Source organism: Phaethon aethereus (genome assembly GCF_964289735.1).
Source record: "Phaethon aethereus genome assembly, chromosome: 4".
Taxonomy (NCBI): Eukaryota; Metazoa; Chordata; class Aves; order Phaethontiformes; family Phaethontidae; genus Phaethon; species Phaethon aethereus.
The window spans coordinates 36171349-36193794 of record NC_138578.1 but is presented as its reverse complement, the minus strand read 5'-3'; the positions used below and the strand labels follow the sequence as shown (position 1 = coordinate 36193794).

The following is a 22446-nucleotide window of genomic DNA, read 5'->3' as shown; positions in this document are numbered from 1 at the left end:
TCTCCTAGAAATATTTAGATAGTCAGCAGTTTCGTAACCCAGAGCTCCTCTTCATCTTCTCGTAGCTGCAGTGTTGTACCTTTCCACCGTTTTATGAAGTGCATAAACGTACATTGCCAATACTAAGCAACTGGTTCAGATTTTTAGTTAATTAAATCATTCAAGTGTTTTAAATCTACTAGCAAGCTGGTCATCAAATGAATCACTGACCTATTTCTCAGCTACTCAAGCTAAGAAACTATAACTGATGACCTATAAAAGCATCGGTGTGTTAAGAAACTTTATTAGCTGGAGAAGCAGAGCAACAATTGGTCACTTCAGCAGCTCCCACCAGTCTGAACAGAAATATGCACCAGTGCCAGCTTCAACTAATTCACCAGAAAGCAGGTTTTGACATGGACTAATGTCTAGGGTAAGTACCATGAAGCTGCTACACAGGCAGCGCACGTCTCTTCTTCCTTAGTTTATTACTGGAAAATTTGATGCAAATATTTAAAATGGCTTGAACATGGGATGCTCCAGAGTAAAATCTGGGGTGCAGATGCTCCTGGAGAGATGAATTTTAGACCTAGTGCCTCTTTGTACAGTGGAACAAACCAAACCTATGGCCCATCCTGCTTGGGGAGAGGTAGGGTTTAGATCCAGGCCCAAATTCTGAGCCCTGGCTTGGCCCACCCCAAACAGCAAGAAGATTGGGAATGTTGGGTTTAATGTTGAGCTCCACCGTTGCTCTTATCCAGTGACAGGCGATGCGTGGAAGCCCCCGGTCAACCCTCATGTGTTTCTGAGTGAGTGGGCAGTGGTGGGGCAGTGGGGACAGAGGACGGGGCAAGGGGGTCACAGCTATGCCCCGTGGTCTGCATGCCCAGCCGGAGACCGCCGGGGGTGAGCAAAAATCAAGAGGAGGGAGGAAGGGAGGCAGGAGCTACCTGTCCCCTCACCACCTCCATCAGCCATGCCACCATGGACCCCCATGCCAGGAACTGCATCCTGGTGGGGCTCTGTCCCCTGTCATCTACAGCCATTGTCACACCAGTGTCTAAGTGCTTTCCAGCTAAGCCACCTGCTCCTAACAAAAAATGATGTGGTTTTCTGCTTTTTCCTCTTCCCTGGCTCAAACCAGTCCAAAATGCTCAGTTAGAGGCTGCCAAGTGAACCGACCATTTTTCCTGTTTGCTGGAGACAAACTGGGGGCTTGGGGGTTGTAAATGGACGCGGCGTCCCACCGTGCTGGGGGCAGAGTTTCAGCTTGAAAACCAAGGCAGGAGGGGAGGCACTGTTGAAATCTGCTTGCTCAACCACTCTGAAAAACAACGTAAAACCTTCCTGCTAACAGACGTGAATGAAATTTTGTCTCTGATTTGTATTTGTATGATGCTTGTCCCCGTGACACTACATGTGGATGAAGGGAGATGGTAGTAAAGTCGGGAGTCAACAAAGTAGAGGAGAGTAGGAGCTCGCTCACCTACAGCGTAAAGGTGCTTCAGCCGAGTTAGTGCTTTTTTTTTTCTTTTTTTTTTCTTCTTCTTTCTTTTGCAATCATCGCTCGCTTGACAGGCCCAGACGGAATTACATCACTTCCTAAAACCCATCAAAGAGAGTCCATCTCCTGCAGAAATGCAGCTCAGATGCACCCCGGCAGGAAACAGGAAATGTAAATGTTCGGGTGAAGCCGGGAGCCGGCCGAACGCCCCTCGGCCGGGAGCACCGCCAAGGCAACATGCGAAGGCAAAACCTCATCGCGCTGCTCTCTGCCCTCTCGCTGGCCGGAGGATCTGCCGGGAACGGTGAGTACGAAAGCGTCTTTTGCCTTCCGAGGTGGGACCGCGTTTCGTGCCTACAGCGACAGGACTGAGTTGGAGGGCAACACCCTCCAAACTAAGCGCGAGGAGAAGATCTGTGGGGACTTGCTCTCTGCTTCTTTTAGCTGTGTTTACCCTCTCTCTTTTCAGCTGCCTGACTTTTTCAAAGCTCTGACTTTTTTCCTTAGACCTAAGGCAGCAACTGAATCCTACAGTTCCTACATTCCCTAAATTGCAGGTGTGTAGGGAACCGGAGTTTCCACGCTGGCCCACCAGGCATTTTGGTTCTAATTTTGATTATTTGTTGTACTTTTTTAACCCCACACCCATACTATCAGCATTTAATAGTAAGGCTAAAGACGGAGCGCCACTTCCATTCAATAGCCGACTGCCGATTTCCGTAGTCCCAGCACACTGAAACCGGTTTAACAAAAGAACAGGGTTCTGGAGACAAATATTTTGAATTCTCGGCTGCAAAGTGATCAGCACTGTGGATTTAGGTCCTGACCCTTTGGAGGAAAAACCATGAGCGGAAAAGCCGCTTGTGACAAAATGCTGAAGAGTTGGGGTGTTGTCGCAGAGGCTCTCACCCATTGGCAGGAGGTGGCTTGTTCCACTGGCATTTTGGCAGCCAGCATCAGACAGGCAGCTCTTTTAGTACAGCCTTGCCTGGTGGTGCTTATATGCCTTTCGGTGTCAAACAAATCCCTGCCAAAGCGCCTCAGCACGGACTAGAGGTGTTTGCTGCCTCTGTGCTGCTGTAGCGGGCGGGAGCTCCCCGGGGAGCAGGGAGAGAGGACGGTCACTCTCCGCTATCACCGGACTTCTATTAAGCTTTTAAAATGCATTGGTGAAATAGGTGGTTTGGCACGGCTATTTTTTTTTTTCCCTGAAAACCAGTACTATTAGCAGGGTGTAAAACAGGGCTGCTGGCTCCCGGCGTGCTGAGGAGCCACTGGCGGTGAGGAGGCTTGCTTGGCCGCAAGAATGAGCTAAGCAAGGTATAAAACAGTTTGGTCTTGTCTGCGTTACTACAGCCCTGCTGCGTTACAGACACCGTAGGAAAACGCGCTGCAAGTGTTGGGCGTAGCTCAGAATCGAAGCGGTCGGAGGAAAAAATCCCGCCACGGACAGAGCGAAACGGAGGTCCCGGGAAAACGGAGGGGCATGACGCAAGCAACGCAGAGGGATCAGGCTCCGGCTTCCTTAGCTCACCTGCAGTGTACTGATGGCTACTATTTCATCACTATCTCCACAGGGCGGAGGGATGTCTTGATCCCCGACCCCCCCAGCCCATGGCTGGGCCCCTCCTGCCCTTCTTCACAGCGGGCATTAAAGGCTGCACAAAGCACCGGGCAGGTGCCATGTACCAGCTGCCCCAACCCGCTCCCCCTGCTTTTAGAGGCTTCCTACCAGGAGGTCCACTTTTAAATTTTGCTTGATTTTGGAACAGTTCCTCCACGGGAGCGAGTCAGTCCTGCCAGAGCGCTGTCAGCCCTGGCTCTCCTGCGGCAGCCCTCACTGTCGGGGAAGGGGAGGAGGACACCCGCCTGGAGAAGACAGGGACCCTTGCTCCCCACACAAAGGGGGCTTTTGTTTCTGCAAACAACCCCAAAATGTAGCCAGGGCTTACTCTGACTGCAAGGGTGGGAGGGGGGAAGCTGTGAACTTGGGCGTTGGGGTTGAAATTGAACTGGAAAGGGGAAGAGTTCATGTTCATAAGAGTGCCTTGTGTACCCCACAGGCACTGGTGGGTCGGGAGCCCCTCTGCTGAGGGGATCCTGTGCTCTCAGGTCAAGAGGGCAGGGCCTTTAAAGGATCTTTTTTCCCTTTTTCTTCTGGTCCCTGACACAGTCCTCACCTTTAAAGTGGTCTGCTGGAGAAGGGGGGCAGAAGCTCTTGGGGATCTCCCAAGTCTCACCTCTACTGTCTAGAAACCATTTACAAAACAGGTGATAAGAGTGTGATTAAATCTTGCCGCATAGACAGATTGAAGCCTTTCCAAGCCCTGTTCCCATACCTTGCTGGAGCCTTGTAAAACCCTTGCCTTGCCATTTGGATTATGATTAACAGACAGTTTCCTCCCGGCTACGCTACAATTGCTCTAAGCCCATAGCTCTAAGAGCGTGCCTGAGGTCTCAGCTCTGGGTGCTGGCCCTCTCCCGGCTCCACACCAAGGCGGCATCGGGATTTGCACCAGGCCCCTTCCCCTTCCCCACCTCCTTGCTTTGTGCGGGCAGAAAGCCCTGCGGGTGACCTGCTGAGGACCAGCAATGGTCCTGCCTGCGCCAGCTGATGGTCGTCGCTGCTCAGCCTCGCAGCAGCCCTAAAGCCCTAAACCAAGGCACGTGCTGTCCGTGGGAACAAGCATTAAGGCCCTTAGTATAGCTTACAGGAGCAGGCTGTGACCCTGCGAGCGCTTCCTGGGGTACGGCACCTCCCTCCGTGCCCGCTGAAACGTGCGGGAAATCGCAGCGTAAGTGGCCTGACGCGGGGAGCAAGAAGACGCGTGAGGGAGGGGAGCGGTGAAGCGTGTCAGGTCGCCAAATGGAAGAGCTGGGGTGGCTGCAGGTAGCGCTTTGTTTCGGCTGCGTCTCTGCGCTGTTCTTTTGAGCCGCCGTTTGCTGTCAAAGATCCAGAGACTCAGCAGCTTGTGCCGGGATCGCAGGCGGCAGCTCTCCCTCCGGCAGAGAAGAGCCTTTTAGGTAAAGTCCCCTGCAAAGCCAAGGTCTCTAAGGGAGCGATGTTTTGGACCTGTTTCCCCCTGGAGTAATGAACTTGGGAACAGGTGTGAACCCATCAGTTGCCTGTTACAATTTTCCAGCAAAGCAACAATGTAAGAAATGAGGATTTGCTACATCCTCTCTTTCCAAAGTGCAGCACTCTAAAAAGCAGATGAAAAATGCTTTCTGCTGAACACTTCAATTCCTTGCACATATTTGCTCCTGTTCATCCCCTTTATCCACACACACACAAACTTCCACTGTGTTTTATTCAAGTGCTTTCAGGGGCATTTCAGAAAATCTCTCCTTTACATGCGCAAGACTGTATACTAAATTTCAGTCAGTGACCCCAGTCTAATTTTCCTCAAGAGATTTTACGACAGCTGGAGAGCATTCGGAGCTTTTGAATCTTTAATTTCAGGGTCCTCCTGCGAGCAAGGAGCACCGAGAGATTTGCATCACAGCGAGGTCGCACGGGTATCACTGATGCAGAGCTGGAAGGCCACGAGATTAAGTAGATGCAACTAAACGCATAAAATGGTCTGGAAAACCCTTAGTGCTGGGGGTGAGGAATGAGACTACAGGTTCACAGTTTGACTCTAAGACGCGTGACTGCATTTGCAGCACCGGCAGTTAACGCAGCACTTTGGCTGGATGGAAGTGCAGTGAGGAGAAAGCAGCTTCCGTCGTCTAGAAATTAACTTAAAACAGTCGTTTCCTCTTTCAGGTTATGCCTAGATAACACTTTCTAAGCACCCTCCTTTAATAGGATCTTGTCTACAGATTAGCCATTCTGAAAAGTTTGTGCTCCCTCATCAGAGAGCGTGCGCACCCCACAGCTCGCCTGCGGGCTTTTAAGGATTCCTCTTCCAGCCAGACCGACAGGCGGGACCTGCCGCAGCAGGCAGCTGGGCAAGCCCTGGCCGTGGCAAGGAATGGCCCTTCTTACGGCAATGTGAAATGCAGGGAGAGGAACGGAACAGGGATGAGTTAAGCAATAGAAGAGAGGATCATAGAGATGAGGTGGAGTCGTGCGTGTGACTATACCACCAGAAGGAATGTGTGTATGGAACAGAGTGATACAGGATATGGTAACTTTGCTCCAGCTTACATGGATTTGTAGCTTTTTTTTGTTTTGTCACCCTCTCGTTAGCCTTCCTTTCACTGCATTTTTATAGCTCCTAGGAAAGTTTGGAAAAACAAAAAATTCCCTTTCAAACTGACAAGCTTGACAAGCTAAGTCCCTTGACGTAGCTCTTGCTTTTCCCCTATCCCATCCCTTTTTCTCCTGTAAGTAGGTGCTATAGCGTAATTTGAAACATTCCCTTCAGAGGCACCAATCCTTGAGTCTGATGAGAAGGCAGGAGGGAGACGGGTGATTTTGCAGCAGAACCCAATGTGCTGACTGCCGGCTATTTTTCTTTGCCTCGCATCCAGCTGAAATCAGAAACCTGTTTGCCCGCTTACTTCATCAAGAAGCTCGTATCGCCACCTCTGGGAGCTACAGCACAAACCTCAGAGGAAGAAATGCTGCAACAACAGAAATGTTGGTTGGTTGATTGAGATGCAGTTGTCTGGACTCCAGTCTGTAAAGCTGCTCAGTATATTCAGCTCCCTCTGTCTCTTTTGAAAGGCAGGCTTGGGAGCACCTCAAAAATTTCACAAAGTCCATCAGTAATCCAAGTGTATTTTTAAAGTAGAAAATATTGAATTATACGTTATACCATGGTATCTGCATACAGGGACATAGCTTGTTTGTAATTCATAAGAACTGTAATGGAACCTTTTTTGCGCCGCTGCTAGTGCTTGCTCAGGCATTTTGGCCCCTTGAGGGCTGGATCCCCTAATATGTCAGTGGTGGGAACCTGAGGACTTCTTAGCTCCCAGTTCCAGCTGTGCCCAGCTCCCCATTGGGCAGGGACACAGCTGCATGGCAGCCCCTCTCCCTTCTGCTCTTGAAAGCACGGAAAGTGGCAATATGGGCTGTGCTGAAGCTGTGGCGTGCTCCCATCCACTTCGCTCGACACGGGGACAAGTCGCCAGCACTCGTGCCCGAGGCGGTCCAGACAAAGCTGAAGCCGATGCGGTTGATGTGTGCGCAGCTGCTCCTTGGCCGAGATGTGCAGAGGGACGAGTACGGGTGTCAGACCGTAGCCAACAGCATGAGACTGAGCTCAGCAAGAGGAAGGGCACGGGCTTTGCAAAGACAAGGAGGTATCTCCATGGTCAGATGTGACTTGCTCCTTGTTCCACTCCATTGGCCTCAGTTTTCCATCTTCAATAGTTATGTTATGTTGTGTTGTGTTGTGTTGTGTTGTGTTGTGTTGTGTTGTGTTATGTTATGGCCAGACTCCCTTTTGGAGGGAGCTAGTAGTTCCCTGCAAGATGAAACCCAAGCACAGCTAAGACAGCTCACGGTATCAATGACCGCCGCAAACCTGGCTCCCTCCAGGCATGGAGAAGATGTTTGAATAGCATCTCACAAAATCTCTGACTCTCAGATGCTCTCCCTCCTGCTCCAAACCTTGCAAGGGCCAGCGTTCATTCGCCCTGCAAAACAGCCACCGGGGCTAGCTGCAACACAGCCTGCTCGCCATTTTGAGCACTTTAAACTGAAACGCTATGAAAAACGATGACTACCTTGGGGCCAGCCACGTGGCTCTCACGTGGCCCCGGCAGCTGGCTGCGGCGAGCTGCCCGAGTCCACCTCTCCCCACCGGGCTGGAGGCACAAATCCTTCCTTGGTTCAAGCCAGCAGGCCCACCCAGGTGCGGGCTGCGATTTTCCTACTGCGTAAAAAATGTGACGCGTGGGTGGCCCGAGAGCGGAAGCAGCCCCCACATGACAGGTAGGGCATCCCTCGCGTCCGGGCCGTGGTCCTCGGAGGTGACGGGCAGAAGAGCTGGAGGGAGATGTGTGGAGGCAGCAGGTGAAACCCAGGAAATAAGAGCGATATCCTTGCAAGAACATTGTGCAATTGGCTGCCCTTCTGCTGAAAGACGTATTTAATTCACTCGGAGAAAAAGATCTCTGTCAGAGGAAATGGTGTTCACAGAAGAGATGCTGTTTTGTCCCTGGAATTATGCAAAGTGGACAAAAATACATGGCAGCAAGGTCACTCCCTGTGATTTGCCATTTTCTTTGCCTAGAGACCAGAAAAGGTAATTCTATTTCACACGGAGACAAATAGTTTGAAATCTGCTTCATAGCTCAAAAGCAGGCAAATAAAAAGCACCAGAGATGCTGGAAAAGTCTCTCTTGGAAATGAAACGCAGCGTATGCTGCAGCCGAAAGTTCAGCCCTGCAGTTAATGAGGTGTGACTGTTTGCTTTTGCTTTAAAGTCACACCGTGCTTTAGACACTTGAAAAAATCTGTTTTAGCTCTAAGACTAAATGAGAAATAAGTTCTTTTTCCCACACCCTTTCCCATTTGTACTATTTTTAGCAACGGGCTTGTCCTTGTCAGTATATCAAATGGGGCAGATGACAGGTTTCAAGGGTGATGGCCAGAGGGGGAAAATGAAGCAAGATCATCGAAGCGGTTGGGTGAGGCTGAGGTGGTCCAGCGGTGCCGCCAGCGGTGCAGTCCGTCGCGCCGCGGTCTGTGGCGTGGCCATCTCTAGCGAAGCCTCGCCGCTCTATGCAATGGCAATCGAAACGGAGCGGCTGCGGGCACCGGGGACTGTGAACTACCTCAGGAAAGAAAAGTCAAGTGGCCAAACTCATCTGGGAGAGGAGCTCTGCCTCCCGTCCTCTGTGATAGGATTAAGGAGAGTCAGCAGGTCACGGGAAGGGTCGGAGGAGCAGACGCGTAAGGGGTCATTACCTGCAAGGGAGGCAGAGACCGTGTTTTGCTCTTGACTGAAATACTAAATACAGAAGAAAGTGACAGAGAGGCTATTGATACAAAGTGCTTTGCCACTGAAGAGCTGACTTCCACCGTTGGATTGTGGTGAAAGAGTCCGGTGACCTTTGCAGTATTAAATGCTATATTAAAGTAGCAGGTATTATTTATTAAGTGTTAACATTCTTCCCTAGTTTTTAGGAAAGGATGAAACAAGCAGGTGCCTGAGTGATAAGCACGGCATAAAAATCTAGCTGAATCACTGCCGTCATACTCAAATCATTGTATTAAGTTGAAACTGGGTTTCCTGGAATAGTGTCATGAGATACCCATTTCCTCTTCAAGACAAACTGGACAGCTGAGGAGATGCTGCAGAGTGGATTAAGCAAGAGATAGCGCTCTAATCCCAGTTTTCCTCTCTCGCTTGGCATCCCTGGGAAGGACAGCATCCCTGTCCTTCTGATTTCTCATTTGTAAAATGGGGATGATAACTGCTCATCTCTCAGGGCCATTATGAAGATTAATGTGTTTACAAAAGCATTTAAAATGCTAAGTACTTTTGGTTCCAGTCCTGTGAGATTGGAAATGCCAGCACTGAGGTGCTGAAAACCGTAAGCTCTTGCTAACTCTAGTGGAAACTGTGGCTGCCCAGCACTTTACAAGACAGGGAGAAAGATGCCATTGCAAAAGTCATGAAACCCCATCCTGCTTTATTGCATAAAATGAGAGCCGCACCATGCCGGCATTGTATCTGATAGGGCAGGTAACACAAAAAAATCATTTAATTTCATGCTAAGAAAATTATTGAAGACTTTTCATTTGGAAACATGTTGATGTAGTTTATCTAAGGGCCGATTCCCGCACCTTTGGCTACAACCGGATTTTTGGCATCAGTATAGAATAGAGTATCAGCCCAGAATTTGCTGTACTTCTGTTAAGCTTTAAACTCCCTCACAGTCAACACAGACTCTCAATTAGCCTCAAAAACCCCCTTGTTTCACTATTACCAATACAGCCAATTTTAGCCACTTTTCTTGCAAAATGTGTGACAAATGAAACCAAAACCCAAATCAAGCTTCAGAACCCCCTAGTCTTAGCATTTGTGAAGAATAACCAGCACTGACCCTTTACCATACGCTCCTTCACCCAGCCCGTAGGATCAGACAGAGGAGCAGTTAACTGCATCTGAATCCAGTAAGGTCCCTGCGTTACTACTACCTCTTCCAGCCCACGCAGAAGTGAAAGTCAGTGGCGTTGGCAGGCTTCAGGCTTCCTTTCACCAATTCTCTTTTTCACAGTGAAACAAACTTAACAAATTTGAGAAAGGCACAGGAACAGGGAGAGGAGTGGGCCGGAGGAATTGGTGAACCAGGGATGATAATGGTCTTTCTGAAGGGAGCACTAACTCTGTGGGTAAGGGGAGGGATGAGAGAGGTCACGGCCGTATGCGCCAAGGCTGAGGAGCAAAGTGGGGTGGGGTGGTTTACTGAGAAGATGACAACTTTTATGCGAGAGCGAGACAGGATGCCAACCTGCAGGAAAAAAAAGGTCCGTCTGTGCACGGCTATGTGCAGACAGACCAGGCGTGCTGACGTGTCCCAGTAAAAGCCAGCTGAAGAACATGGCCAGGACTGGTAAGATTTAGTGACAAATTTGAGATCTAATTTTACATCTGATGCCCAGGACTTCAAATCTGTGTGTACGGGGCGTGTGCTGATTATTTTTTTTAAGACGTCATATGAAAAGTAAATATCAAAGCTGTACGCTTTGACTCATTTGTAATACCAATAAAACCCATAAAATGTTAAGTTGTCCTCATATATTTGGCAGGCTCTGAAAATGATGGTTCAGGAGATGGATCACCGATGTTATCCACCGTTACAGTAATGCCTCCTCCTGCTATGCGTTCTTCGACCGTGGCTGACCACGAGGCAGTACTTGCCACTGCAAGCACTACTGAAAGCAGCTTTGAAACAAAAAGTACTCCGAGTACCGAACTGAACGCCGTGAACAATCAGGACAGCCTAGAAGCAGCGGAACAGTCTATCTTGACATACGTTGTCCCCGTCGCGCTGCTGGTCCTGCTGATCTTGCTGATCGTATTTTTTGTAATACATCATAAAAGGAAAAAGTCTAAGCAAGGTAAATCTGACTTCTTGTGCATCAGAAGGACATTTTTAGGACGCGCTCGACGTTAGCGAAATGTTACGCAGAGGCCTGGGATGCCACGTTTAGGATGTTCTCCTCCGGTTGTAGTTGCTTGTTTGACAGACAGGAAAGGGATCCGCTCCTGGCCAGCGGTGCTTGGGCGCGTACCTCTCCTTGGGCGGGAGCTAGTTCTGGTTCTTGGCACCTCCTGCTCACGCTGCACGCCCACGGGAGCCGTGGCACCGAGCTCCGGCTCCCGGCAACGCTGGGAACGGCATCCGGACCCGACTGTGTGGCGGCAAACGCTTGCTCTTCTCTTTATGCTCAATAACTTCACGCAAGGTGAATTCAATGCTTCTATTGCCTGTGCGGCCCAGGAGGTAAAGCTGCCCGGAGCTCCAACAAAATAAGAACAAGCAAAACCATTTTGTGGAAGACTTTTAAGGGAACCTGTAGGGTGGTGGCAGCTATGAAGATACCACAATAAACGAGCTAGGAATCCCGCGGTCAGACTGCCCGGGTGCTGCGATAGGGAGAGCAGTGCTTCAGGAAGGTACTTTGTTAGCAAAGAGATCAGTAACTCAGAGTGTCAAGCCACAGAAAACAAACTGAGGTGTCATATTAAAACCCTGCAGTTGGTAAGTGAAGTCCTGAAATGGTCGTATCAGTGTCTCTACAGAACAGGAGTGCAGCTGTAAGCTCCTCAGCCTGCAGACAGTGACATACATCCGATACAGATTTTAAGTCCATTTTTCAGGGCATTTTTGGGCTGCACCTGCCTTATCGCTGGGTCACCCTCGCAGCGAACTCTAAATTCACGACCAGAGCACCTAGGTGCCCACCTGTTTCTGGATGACCTGAGATGCAGGTACACTCTTCAGAGGGACGGGAAATGTGGTGCCTTGCAGGGGCACAATCCTGGGATCTCTTGCCCTGTGCCTATTGCTTGGATTTTGGGCATCCTCAAGGCAGGAGCAGGTGCTTCTGTGGCCCTGGCATGGCTCTGCACTCAGGGAACATGCTGGGACGAGTGGGAGGTGTCAGCACCCATTGGCAACAATGAATTAAAAATAGTCTGATTTAAGACAGTATATAATGTGAAGCCTATATGCAGTTCTTCATTCTTTTTTGAGGACTGAGGCTTTTCAGTCACTTGAGTCCCAGAGGGGAAGTTATTTATCTGCATAATGGCTGTTACACTATTTTTTTTTCCCCATCTTTGCTTTGTCTTGGGGTCATAACTAGCTTTGAATCCCTTTTGACATCTGGCCGGTTCAGCTTCATTTGCCTAACTGAGATTTAATCTGCGATGCAAGTCCACACCCCCCTTCTTCTCTCCATGAGTGGCTCTCAGAGGCTCCAGGCAGAGCTGGATTGTCCCGACGCTTCCAGTAAACAATTTTTGTGCAGCAGTGGTTCCTTTTCAGGATTCCCTTTCTCTCACGACATCTGTTTTGCTTAGGGAAGCATGCACCTGCAGCGTCCTGCCCACCGTGGCACTAACACTTGGTTTCCTCCCAGCACGGCTGCGCTAATAATGAGCTGCCATTAGTGTGTTCAAGATTAAAAGTAATAGATTCCTCTGAAAATTACAAACAGGACGAGATGTTTTGTCTTTCATCTACAAGTTAACTATTACGCCTTTTGAAAATGCGACCTGTTTTACGCGACCCTATTCAAGGCTTGCTTGCAGTCTGGACCCTGTATATTTAAAGAGCAGAACTATGAACACCAATTTTTTTCTTTTCCAGATGAGCTGGGAAGCGAAAATGTGAAAAGGTAAAGTCTATGAACATCACTCTCTCTTTCTTTTTTGGTCTTTAACAGGATATTATGATTTTTGGCTCCTTCACTGCCGGTTTCAATTCAATCATACACTAAACACCATTACCTTTTGCCATCAGTTGCTCCAGTTCAGTATCTCCAGAGGTGGCCCCACAGGCACCCACCACCCACCCACCCCTATGCCTGCTCTAGGCACCCATGGTCCCCCAGCCCCAAGACATACCAGGTACCCCATGAGCAAAGGGGATCAGTTCCCAGGCTCGTCACAGGCTTTTATTATTCAGAATAAGCTCTGTGCCTTGCTCCTGTTTTTCAAGTTTGTCTTCTCACTCCGAGGTGAGGCAGAAAGGCTCGCCCTGCTGCCGCGGCAGCGATGCCTGCGCTGCTGGGAAGGCAAGCCAAAAGCTGAGTGGTTCTTCGAGTGATAATTTTTATCGTTACCTTTTATTGAGCTCCATCTTGCTTATCAATGCCAGAAGTTATTAAATTGGCCTCACAGGACAAAAAAAAAAAAAAAAAGTTTTTTTCCCTAAAAATATTTTTTCTACCATGTCACTCCGGGAATGATCAGCAAAGGGAAGGTAAATGGAGATGTTTAAATAAATGCAGTTACTCTACTCATGCTCTTTCCTTTTGAAGTCACTGCCAATGTCATTCACAGCTGGGATGAAACTTTAGGCCCTCTGCTTTTATCACTGGAGCAGCGTGACTTTTGCCACGTGTTCTAGCAGGGCAGAGACAAACTATTTTATTTTTCAGTTTTCTGTTCACAGTAGGGCCAGTTCTGGAACAGCTGCAGCGGTCCCGTGTCCTGGCACAGCCCAGACTGTGCCGCCCGAGTCCCTCCCCGTGCCACCTCCCAGCCAGCCCGACCTCTGCCCAGGGCCGGCATCTTGCCGCCGCTCCTCCACATCGGTTCGCAGCCGTTTTGCTCGCACCCCTTGGGCTGACGTCTTCGCAGATTACTAGGCTAGGATGACTTTCCAGGGTTTATACGTGTGCCTGGAATTATGAACGATTCATACAAAATTACTACATCGTAAACTGTTTGAATTAAACATTTTGTGTAATGCCTTTTCTTCCCCTCTCTCCTCACAAGTCCTATTTTTGAAGAAGACACACCCTCTGTTATGGAGATAGAAATGGAAGAGCTTGATAAATGGATGAACAGCATGAACAAAAATGGTACACGGTAACCCCTCTACTCCACCATCCCTCTCTTTCTAGCTGACATAGATCCCATGCATAGAAAAATCAATGTAAGGAATTTTGTATGGATGTCACTGCTTTCCCTACAACATTTTTAGTTGTGTTCTTGACTCCCTGCTACTAAAACAGCAGCACAAATGTCAGGGGTAGAATTGTTCAGGGGAGTATTTTAGTTTGTGTGGGAGCTTACTTTTAACATATGATGGAATATCATAAATGTTTTGAGTTTCTAGTAGACACCTCTATTAAACACACATATAGCTGTGAACAGTATTTATATTTTTAAATACACATGTTTAATGCTAAATACCAGTTTCTGAAGCATCTAGTCCTTTCAGTCTTCAGAGCTTCTCCACTTCTGTGCTCCACATTGCGCTATTGTAGCAGAAACACACCTTTACCCATAGTTCAAGCCACTGTTTACTTAAAACTGCTGCCAGTATCCTATGAATACATCCCTCCCCTCTCTGTGTCCTTTCCCTGGCTTGTCATCTCTACTGCATGGAACGCAAGCTGCTCTTTGCTGCCAGCACCATTCACCATCTACATCTTCTCTGGCAAGTCTATCAGCCCATGGAGCAATTAGTTATCACTTTATTACCTGCCGTAATGACCACCAGCAGCATCTTCAGCTCTTTCTTAGCTACTTTTAAGTATCTTGTATTTCCCAACTCCCCCATTTTCCTCCCAACTGAAATCTCCCAGCCAAAATCTCCCTGGGCCCTGCTTCTTCCTTCAAGGCTCTCCTCAAAAAAAGGCAGGTCTTCAGTAAGGCATGAATTATCCGAGGCCCGATTTTGAACCGCTTAACAGCTTCTCACTGGCTGGGAAATGCTGAAACCCTGATGCTCGTTTCATTCCTGGTCCCTTGCCTTATATCCAAATGGCTCATTTGCCTGACCTCCTAGGAATGCTTTGTTTTTCGGGACATAAAACTCTTCGGAGCATTTCCTTGTGTTAGCACAGTGCTCCACATGATGGGGCTTTGACCTTCGCAGTCCGCAAGCTCTAGCAGAAAACATGTGCTACGCAGCAGTAGTGAAATAGAGACATTAAGTATAGGACACGGGGAAATAGTGCTGTAAAATATTTTTTTTAATTCTGTGGACAGAAAGGAGCAAATAGTTTACATCTGGGGTGGGGTTTTTTTTGTTAGCCTTCCCTAAACCCCTGCCCCAAATTCCCAGCTGGACTATAAAGCATAAGTGCAACTATAAGCAGTGGAAGATTAACACGTAGCCCTCCTCATGGCAGTTTATAAGAAACAGTCCTTAAAAGTAGTTCGTTTGTATAGATGTACATAAACAACTGAAAGACATATAATAAAGAAATTATGGCAACACCTATCAAAGGGAAGGAGGATTTAAAACATATAACATTTACGCTATGGGGACCATGCAGCTTTTACAGCTAAAAGGGTGCAGAAAAGCATCTGCAGTTTTACATTCTAGAGAGACTGTGTGATAAAAGTTGATGCAATTTTGAACTAAATTTAGAAGAGCTGCCAAGAGTAACTATAGTCTTGTTTCTTACCCTTTTTCAGCTGACTCTGAATGTTTGCCTACTGTAAGAGAAGAAGAAAAAGAATCTATTGCCAACCCAAGGTACTTTTAATTCATTATATTATTTGAAGAACTATGGTTGATGTCATTCCAAAATAATCTATTTTTTTAAATATGTGATTATAAATAGAGTGATCCTTTGGTCTATTTAGCTTTTAAACTTTTTATATAGGAACTTTAATTTCAACTTAAACAAAAAGGCTTGATGTTTAGTTCTAAACCAGTCCCTGCTTGTGAACTGCACCGCTAAATAATCTTGCAGTTGTAAACCTGTGCAAGACAGACAACCAGATGGCACAGATGGAGTTTCACTCGCTGATCAGACTTTAATCACAGTTTCCCAAGGTGTTAATACAAGCATTCAGCATAGCTTCCTCGGCACTCCTCACTCCCCTCTGCCGCCGGGTGCCTGCAGGTCCCCGAGAACTGCTGCCAGATGTTTTGGCTGGAGCTGCGACCTGCCCGACAGGGGCTGGTCCCACCCCGAGAGAAACCCAAAGGACCTTTCCAGTGCCGCCGCACAGTGCTCCCCCGGAGCTGGCGCTCGCTCGTGGTCCAAGCAGAGATCCCAGAGGGATGCAAAACCGCAACCCTGACAGCTTGTAAACTTAAATTCGTTCTGGCTGTTTTCCTCAGGATTTTGGCCAGAACCCCTAAGCCCCTCTCAAAACTCCCATTTCCCCTAATTAAAAATCGTGGTTCCAGCTGGAAGCAAGGGGCTGTCCATCGCCCTTTCCTGCACGCTTGTGTTACAGCTGCATTTTGGGGAGTGGGCAAAGCAACTCTTCTGTGCCAGGTTATGGTAACAGACAATTAAACCACCCTGTGTGCCAAGAAAATCCCTGGTGCAGTGGAAGCAGTGGACGCAAGCAGGCAAGGCGGGGAGCAGGGAGGGGTGGCAGGAGGAGGACCTAGATCTTCCCCTTGCCATGGCACCAGATAACTCGGCTCAACAGGCCCCTCTGATGGAGCTGCACTTCCCTCTAGACCTTCGTGTTATCCCGATCCCCCCATTTTCCGAGTTTCCTTGCTCAGGAGTGAAAGAGCCGTGATGTTAAGTCACCGCTGCTGGAGACTCCGCAACTCAGCGGCTCCAAAGCTGCAGCTTCAGGGTAGCTTTTGGATGGGGCTGCTGCACTGCAGCTATTTGTATTTAAAAGGTTTCTGCTTACACCTATTGCAAGAGAAATGGTTATTGTGGAGGGGTTGGTTTGTTTGTTTTTGTGGTTTTTTGTTTTTTAAAAAAAAAAATCTCAGATTCTAGGTTCCAGATGCAAGCAAGCACAATAATTTTACCCTGAGCAGCTGGAAAAGATGCTGGATTCACTAGCCAGCTGGGTCTTCCCTTCCAGCCTCTAAATAACAATTCAGAGGGGGAAAATTGTTAAGGAGAGGCAGCTGCACAGTGGTGGTCTTAAAAAAACCCAGGTTTTCTGAGCATAGCACTGACTATAGGAGGGAGTATAGGACAAAGTGCGCTTGAGCCATATGCTAACACCAGCAGAAGTTAGTCATGCTCTGAAAGGCTTTTTAGGCACAACGACACCCTGAGCATTAAAGCATTAAGTTTACTTCCCAAAACTTATCAGTTCATTTTCAGGGGGAAAAAAAAGTCATCATGACCTACCAGCTCGAGCTGACATTTTAAATACCATCATTGCTAAAGTGCTTTTGTACCAGATTTGCATTAACCCCATCAGAAGGTGGGGGTTTTTGCTCCTGACTGGCAAAAGGTATCTTTGGGCTACACCCTACCTCAAGTTCCCCACCTGTAAAAGAGAGATATTGTCACTTCAAAGCGCTACAGTGAGGCTTAAGCCTTGATGCAGAAAAGCAGCCCTGTTCAGATAAGTATTCTTCAACCAGAGTGAAGGTATTCACAGTATTTAAGCATATTTTCTTATGACTGGTATCTTAGGGTAAAGACTGTAGAGAAATTTATGCCTCTAAATCATAGGAAGGCAAACAAATGCCAATAAAAAGAGGGGATTTGTCTCTAAAACATTCAGAGCGGCTCAGACAAAGGATATTAGGTGAATACAAAGTGCAAGATTATTAGGTTCGATTTCAGATTCTGAAAGACTGCTTTGCTTGGGTAAATTTCTTCTCAAGTTACGGTAATTCCTTTTTTAGATTTTATTGATGATATTTCAATACGGGAAACATCTCAAGGCCTCACTGAACACAGCTGGCTGAGTTTTGTTTTCCTGCTTCATAAAGATGCTGGGGAGAGTTCATCAAAACCCAAATGTTTTGAACTATGAATTGATTTTCATATCATTTTGAAAACATCTCTGACTAAACGTTTCAATAATGACATTTTGACATTTTCATAATGAAAGTTGTTCCAAAACTACTTTTCAGAGTAAGTGACTTTTTCATAGAAAATTTAAGAGAAGTTTAAATAACAGAACCCTGTGGTGGTGAAATATTTCTAGGTGTTTCCCTTAAAACTACTTTCTCAAATTTCCTTTTACATGAAGTTTTGAAATGTGCTTAATTTCTAAGTGAAAAGGGATCTGAAGTGGTGGGATTTCCTGGTAAACAAAAAAAATGGGTTCCCGTTTATTTCTGCAATTGAACCGTATCAGACCAAGATCTGCTGCTTTCCCTGACCAAACTCTTAGCTGAATAATGTCAGAAAGAGAACTACATACAGAGAAATAGATGTTTTCAGCAGCTCTTTTGAGCAAGGACAGTGAAAGACTATGAAGTAAAACAAAACAAAGCTATTATTATGGCAAAAATTTGTACTCCTGAGCATCAAGGACGCAGATCTGTGCACAAGAGGCTAGATACGACAGTCTGGGCTCCTTGGTAGGTGCAGGTCGTCTAACTTGCGCATAAGCTAAGTTAAAAATATATTTTTAAAAAACGTATCCACATATGTATGTATTTAAAATAACAGATCTTGCCTTTGAAACCTGGTGCTAAAATTCTGATTGCACCCGAGCAGAGAACCACGGAACCTCCCCAGCCTGGCCGGGGCTCCCATCCCGTGCACGCAGGAGGGAGGGAGCGGGCCGGCGGGCACGAGGGTGGCCGGCGAGGGATGATGCTCCCCTGCTGCACAAGCGGGTGCAAGGCCAATCTCTTCTCTGGGGTCCTCTACTCCCCCGGCCTGTCCCCTTCACAGCACGGGTCTTCGTAGGCTGCTGAGTACCCCTTGGCTCTACCCCGAGGGGGTTTGGTTTTCCTTGGGCACCCTCCCGGTCTGTCTGAAAAAGGGTGACTCCTTCTTATGGAGATATGTTCCAGGTGGGGAATAAGTCGGTACAGAAAGCAATACTCCTTTCCCAGGCTGTGCCTCAGTTTGGCAAGGAACTTAACAAAACACACAAAATATTAAGGCTATTAGTGGCGGGTTTAACTTCAGAGGTGGTTTAAACCCCGGCTGTTAATGCTGACTGAAACCTAGCCAGCCGATAACAGAAAAAGTCACATTTTTAATATGGGCATGAAGCAAACGTTATTAATAAAGTGCTAGGGAGCAAGCTAGCTAGGCAGAAACCAGCAGGGCAAAGAAAATTCACCTGTTACAAGGCCAGATTTAATACAAAAATTCCATCTGTCAAAAATTATCCTCACCTGTGGAAAGAGGGGGATTTGATTGCTCAGTCCTCACCTGGGAGCAGGAGAAAGGGTGCTGGGGGTAGCCACTAACCAGCAGGGAAATCAGACCAGCCCTTGCTGGCAGCATCTAGCTCCTCAGAGGGGGTCCTTCCATGCATTGCATGGCTGACCCGTTGGTTTTCGGACAGCACCTTCTCATGGACTCCAGAGATACTCTTGCATATTATTTCCTGCTGAGACAACTAACCCAACAGCATGACACCGGTGTGTTTTTTTTTTTCTTTTCCTTTTCCACGTATATGGCAGTGATGGTGAATCATGAAGTCAGAATGGCAAAGAACTGGTTAAAGGGACGCAGTGCACAAGCTAACGATCCCCCAGATACTGGGTGAAATGGATTTACATACAATTCATCTCAAAAGGCCAGAGAAGCAAATGCTTTTGTTGTGTCCTGCTACATAGAGTCTTCAGAAAGGAAACCTCACCAAGGGGAAGGAAAAAAAAAAAAAAAAGAGAAAAAAAAGGAGAAGCACTACAGTAAGATTAGGGGCTGATTTAAATTCCTTCTGCAATGAGAGTCATCACAAATCAAGAGAAGCCTCTTCTCCCGCCACCCCCAAGTTCTCAAAATAGTCCGTGTTTCTGTCTAGTTCTTCAGCTGTATGTCGTGCAGAACCACTTCTGTTCAAGTTTGGTGGGTTTCTTTGTATTTTTTGTGGGTGGATTTTTTTTTTTTTTTTTTAAATATAAACAGCATCTGTAATTCTGGACTACCCTGGTTTGGCGGATGTGAAGCTCATCCTATGCAATATTTGGTTTTCAATCTGCTTTTTGGTAACAGCGCACTGATTTGCACAGGACTTCTGCTGGAGAGGTACCAGAGCAGGACTGACAGACCAGCTCTGAGGACAGAGCAGCTGAAAAGCCTCTCAAAGGACTCAACGGAAGTGACTGCAGCACAGCGAGGGCATGGTCTTTGTAGTGTGCTTTTTGGTTTTCAAATTAAAGGCATTGTACAAGTGAAAAATGTTATTTCAAGGTTGCCTTTCAGTTCGTTATCTCCACAGATTAGTAGCCTGGACTAGCTCTCACCTCCCTGCCCAGTGCTGCTCTCTAACAACCACCTACTCCAGGAATATTCAACTTGAAAACTTTTCTTTTTTAAAAAAATAAGAGAGGTTGAAAAATTGAACAGTTTGGTACTCACACCAAACACAAGCTTAGATGAGTATGTGCTACATGTAACTACTTGCTCAAGGTTTTCAGATGCAATAAGATTTCTGCTGCTTCTGTTTTTGAACATCATTGAGCTTGGAATACCTGAAAGACATTGACTTCTAAATGTGCCTGATCACCTTTAATGACACTGGGCCAGGGGGGGAATCAGACTCCTGAGATACCTCAAGGTAGGAATATAAATATTGTGATTGCGTCCATTGATGTTTGGTGGCATATCACCTATGGATGTAGTTTAAATATGTAACACACACAAGAAAGTGGCTCCTTGTCTGTGCAAAACTTCTCCCACCTTATTTAAAATATTAAATTCACATCCTACCATATCTTATATCCTACCCTATCATATCCTACCTACCCTCATCTTCTATTTAAATATATAATTTCTTCCTACTCATTACATGTTTAATATGACCAGTTTTGGTTTGCCTGCAAATATTTCACTAATAATGTTATCATGCATAGCTTGGTTAAAGAGAGCAAACGCACACCCCAAGTCTCTGGGATGACAGCTAAGCGTCACTAACAGCTGACAAACACAGAGCAGGGTTCAGCTTTGCGAGTAATTGAGGATATGTCAAAATATAAAATGAAAAACTGTTTACAGCTAACCATATTCATCCATTACTGAACATGACTTGATTAGTAATTTCCTCAAAGAGTAAAAGATTTCTTCATTGTTCCAAAACAATTTATTGCAAATATTGGATTTAATATGAGTGACGGTAAATTAATTTTCCCTGCTTAGACAATTTTTAACTTCTAAAAAAAATTTTAAGTTCATCTTTCACAACTTCTTTTTTTTAACATTTCCACAAGTTCCTGACAGTAAACTCATTCTCTAGAGCATTGATTTAAAATAATGCAGTCACAGGGGAAAAAAACAAGAGACTGAAATATAGAAAATTTAAAAAAAATAGAAGTGGATACTTGCCGGTAGCAGCTTTGTTAGCAACTTCTTTCCAACCCACGAAGATGTTATGCTTAGACTTCCTGCAGTTTGCAAAGCATTAACCTGAAGATGCCCAAAACAGAGAATATTTTCTTCAGCAGTACAAGATAAAAAGATGTGTTTTGAGACCCTTACCGGCTGCGTGGTTGGAGGGCAGGCCGTGGTAACCCAGCAGTTTGCAAGGTCGGTATCCAAGTGGTGACTCCTGCCCCGGCTTGCTTCAGGCCATGCACCTCCACGTCCAGCAGCCACCGCCTTCTCCATGAAGAGAGTTGAAGCACAGCTGGGGCAAAGAACAATTTGAGTCCTTGCCTTCTTTAAAATTTTATTATTATTTTTCTACTTTTGAAACTTACCAAACACACCCCAAAATGTCATAATATAGCATGTCAGTTCTGACGTGCCGACGATCCTTCACCCCATCCTAGCTATGCATCTATGATAGTGTAAAGCAGTAACTCTACAGCATTGAGTCTGCTACAGCATTTGAGAAGACGCTGCGTCACGCATGTGTTTTGTTGTTTGTTTGGGATTAAAGTTAACCCCAGATGGTCCTTTTGTTAGATAAAATGCTGTACAGTTTCAAATAAGTTTCTCAGAGAGATTCAGTTTCACTTAAAGATTTAAACGTAGCTTGAGAGAATGCATATTCTGTAAACCTCACACTAATAAGCATTAATTCTAATTCCAGAGTTCATGATTAATCAATTTCTACATTAAGCTTTGAAATCAATTTTGCCTAGAACTACCATCTAGGTGAGAGCTTTATAATTATCTAGGTTATGCCATTTACCATCTGCAAAACCTGGCATGCCAGGAAATTTCTTTTCCTCTTCTGGAACTTTCTAAGCATTGCAAAATACAAAAAGTGGTTTGGACAATTCCTTGGCCAATTTTGGATATAAATAATCTGGATCTACTACCTTTTAAAAACACAAGTCTCATAGTTGATGAGTTACTATTGAAGAAGATAGCATTTCATCAAATCTTATCCTCCCCCTGTGAAAGAGACCATTTGTCAAATAATTTGCATTTCAGTACAATTATGGATATTTCTTATAGATTCCCTTAGTACTAGACAAATGTGATTTTTAGCATTTCTATTTTCCCTAAGCATTTTTACATCATTATTCTTCTTCCTCTCCAAACAGAAATGCTGGTCTTAAACTATGGAGGGGATCACTCATTCATCCGATACCTCACCCCAGCCCTGTGCTGCTCCATTTCACCCCTCTGGTCTCTTTCTTTGACCTCCATTTTTTACCTTGACGTCTGCATTTGCCACGGCCACCGCCCAGCATCCACTCACTCAGGCTGCAGCCGAGTCTTTCCGTGGCCCCCAGTTCTGCGGTCGCTGCCCTGACTCCTCTCCCCGCTCGCCCCCGCCGGTACTCCCCTCTCCCACCCACCCGCGTGCCCCTCGCGCTCTCGTTTGTTTTACGCTTGTCCTCAGTCCCTGCTCATTTCCTTTTACGTGCGGTTTACGTCAGTATTTTAGTCTTGTAGGTGGATTGAAGTACAGGGAATGCAGATCATTTTACTCCTGTATTAGTACCATCAAAACACTGTACGATTCCAGTTTACAAGTACTACCTTTGCACCTTCTGTTGAT

The 22446-nt window shown here is 46.5% G+C and overlaps 1 protein-coding gene across 1 annotated transcript in view; it reads left to right on the top strand.

Annotated features, from left to right (window-relative positions):
* Positions 1 to 1203: 1203 nt before the first annotated feature.
* Positions 1204 to 22446, top strand: part of TMEM154 (transmembrane protein 154) — a gene marked incomplete at its 3' end in the record, with an annotated part of 42379 nt that continues 21136 nt past the window's right edge. The window contains exons 1-5 of the mRNA XM_081998889.1: positions 1204 to 1787; positions 10200 to 10511; positions 12269 to 12296; positions 13402 to 13487; positions 15055 to 15115. Coding sequence (XP_081855015.1) covers positions 1721 to 1787; positions 10200 to 10511; positions 12269 to 12296; positions 13402 to 13487; positions 15055 to 15115 — 554 coding nt within the window. The 5' untranslated portion in view covers positions 1204 to 1720. The remainder of the gene's footprint in view (positions 1788 to 10199; positions 10512 to 12268; positions 12297 to 13401; positions 13488 to 15054; positions 15116 to 22446) is intronic.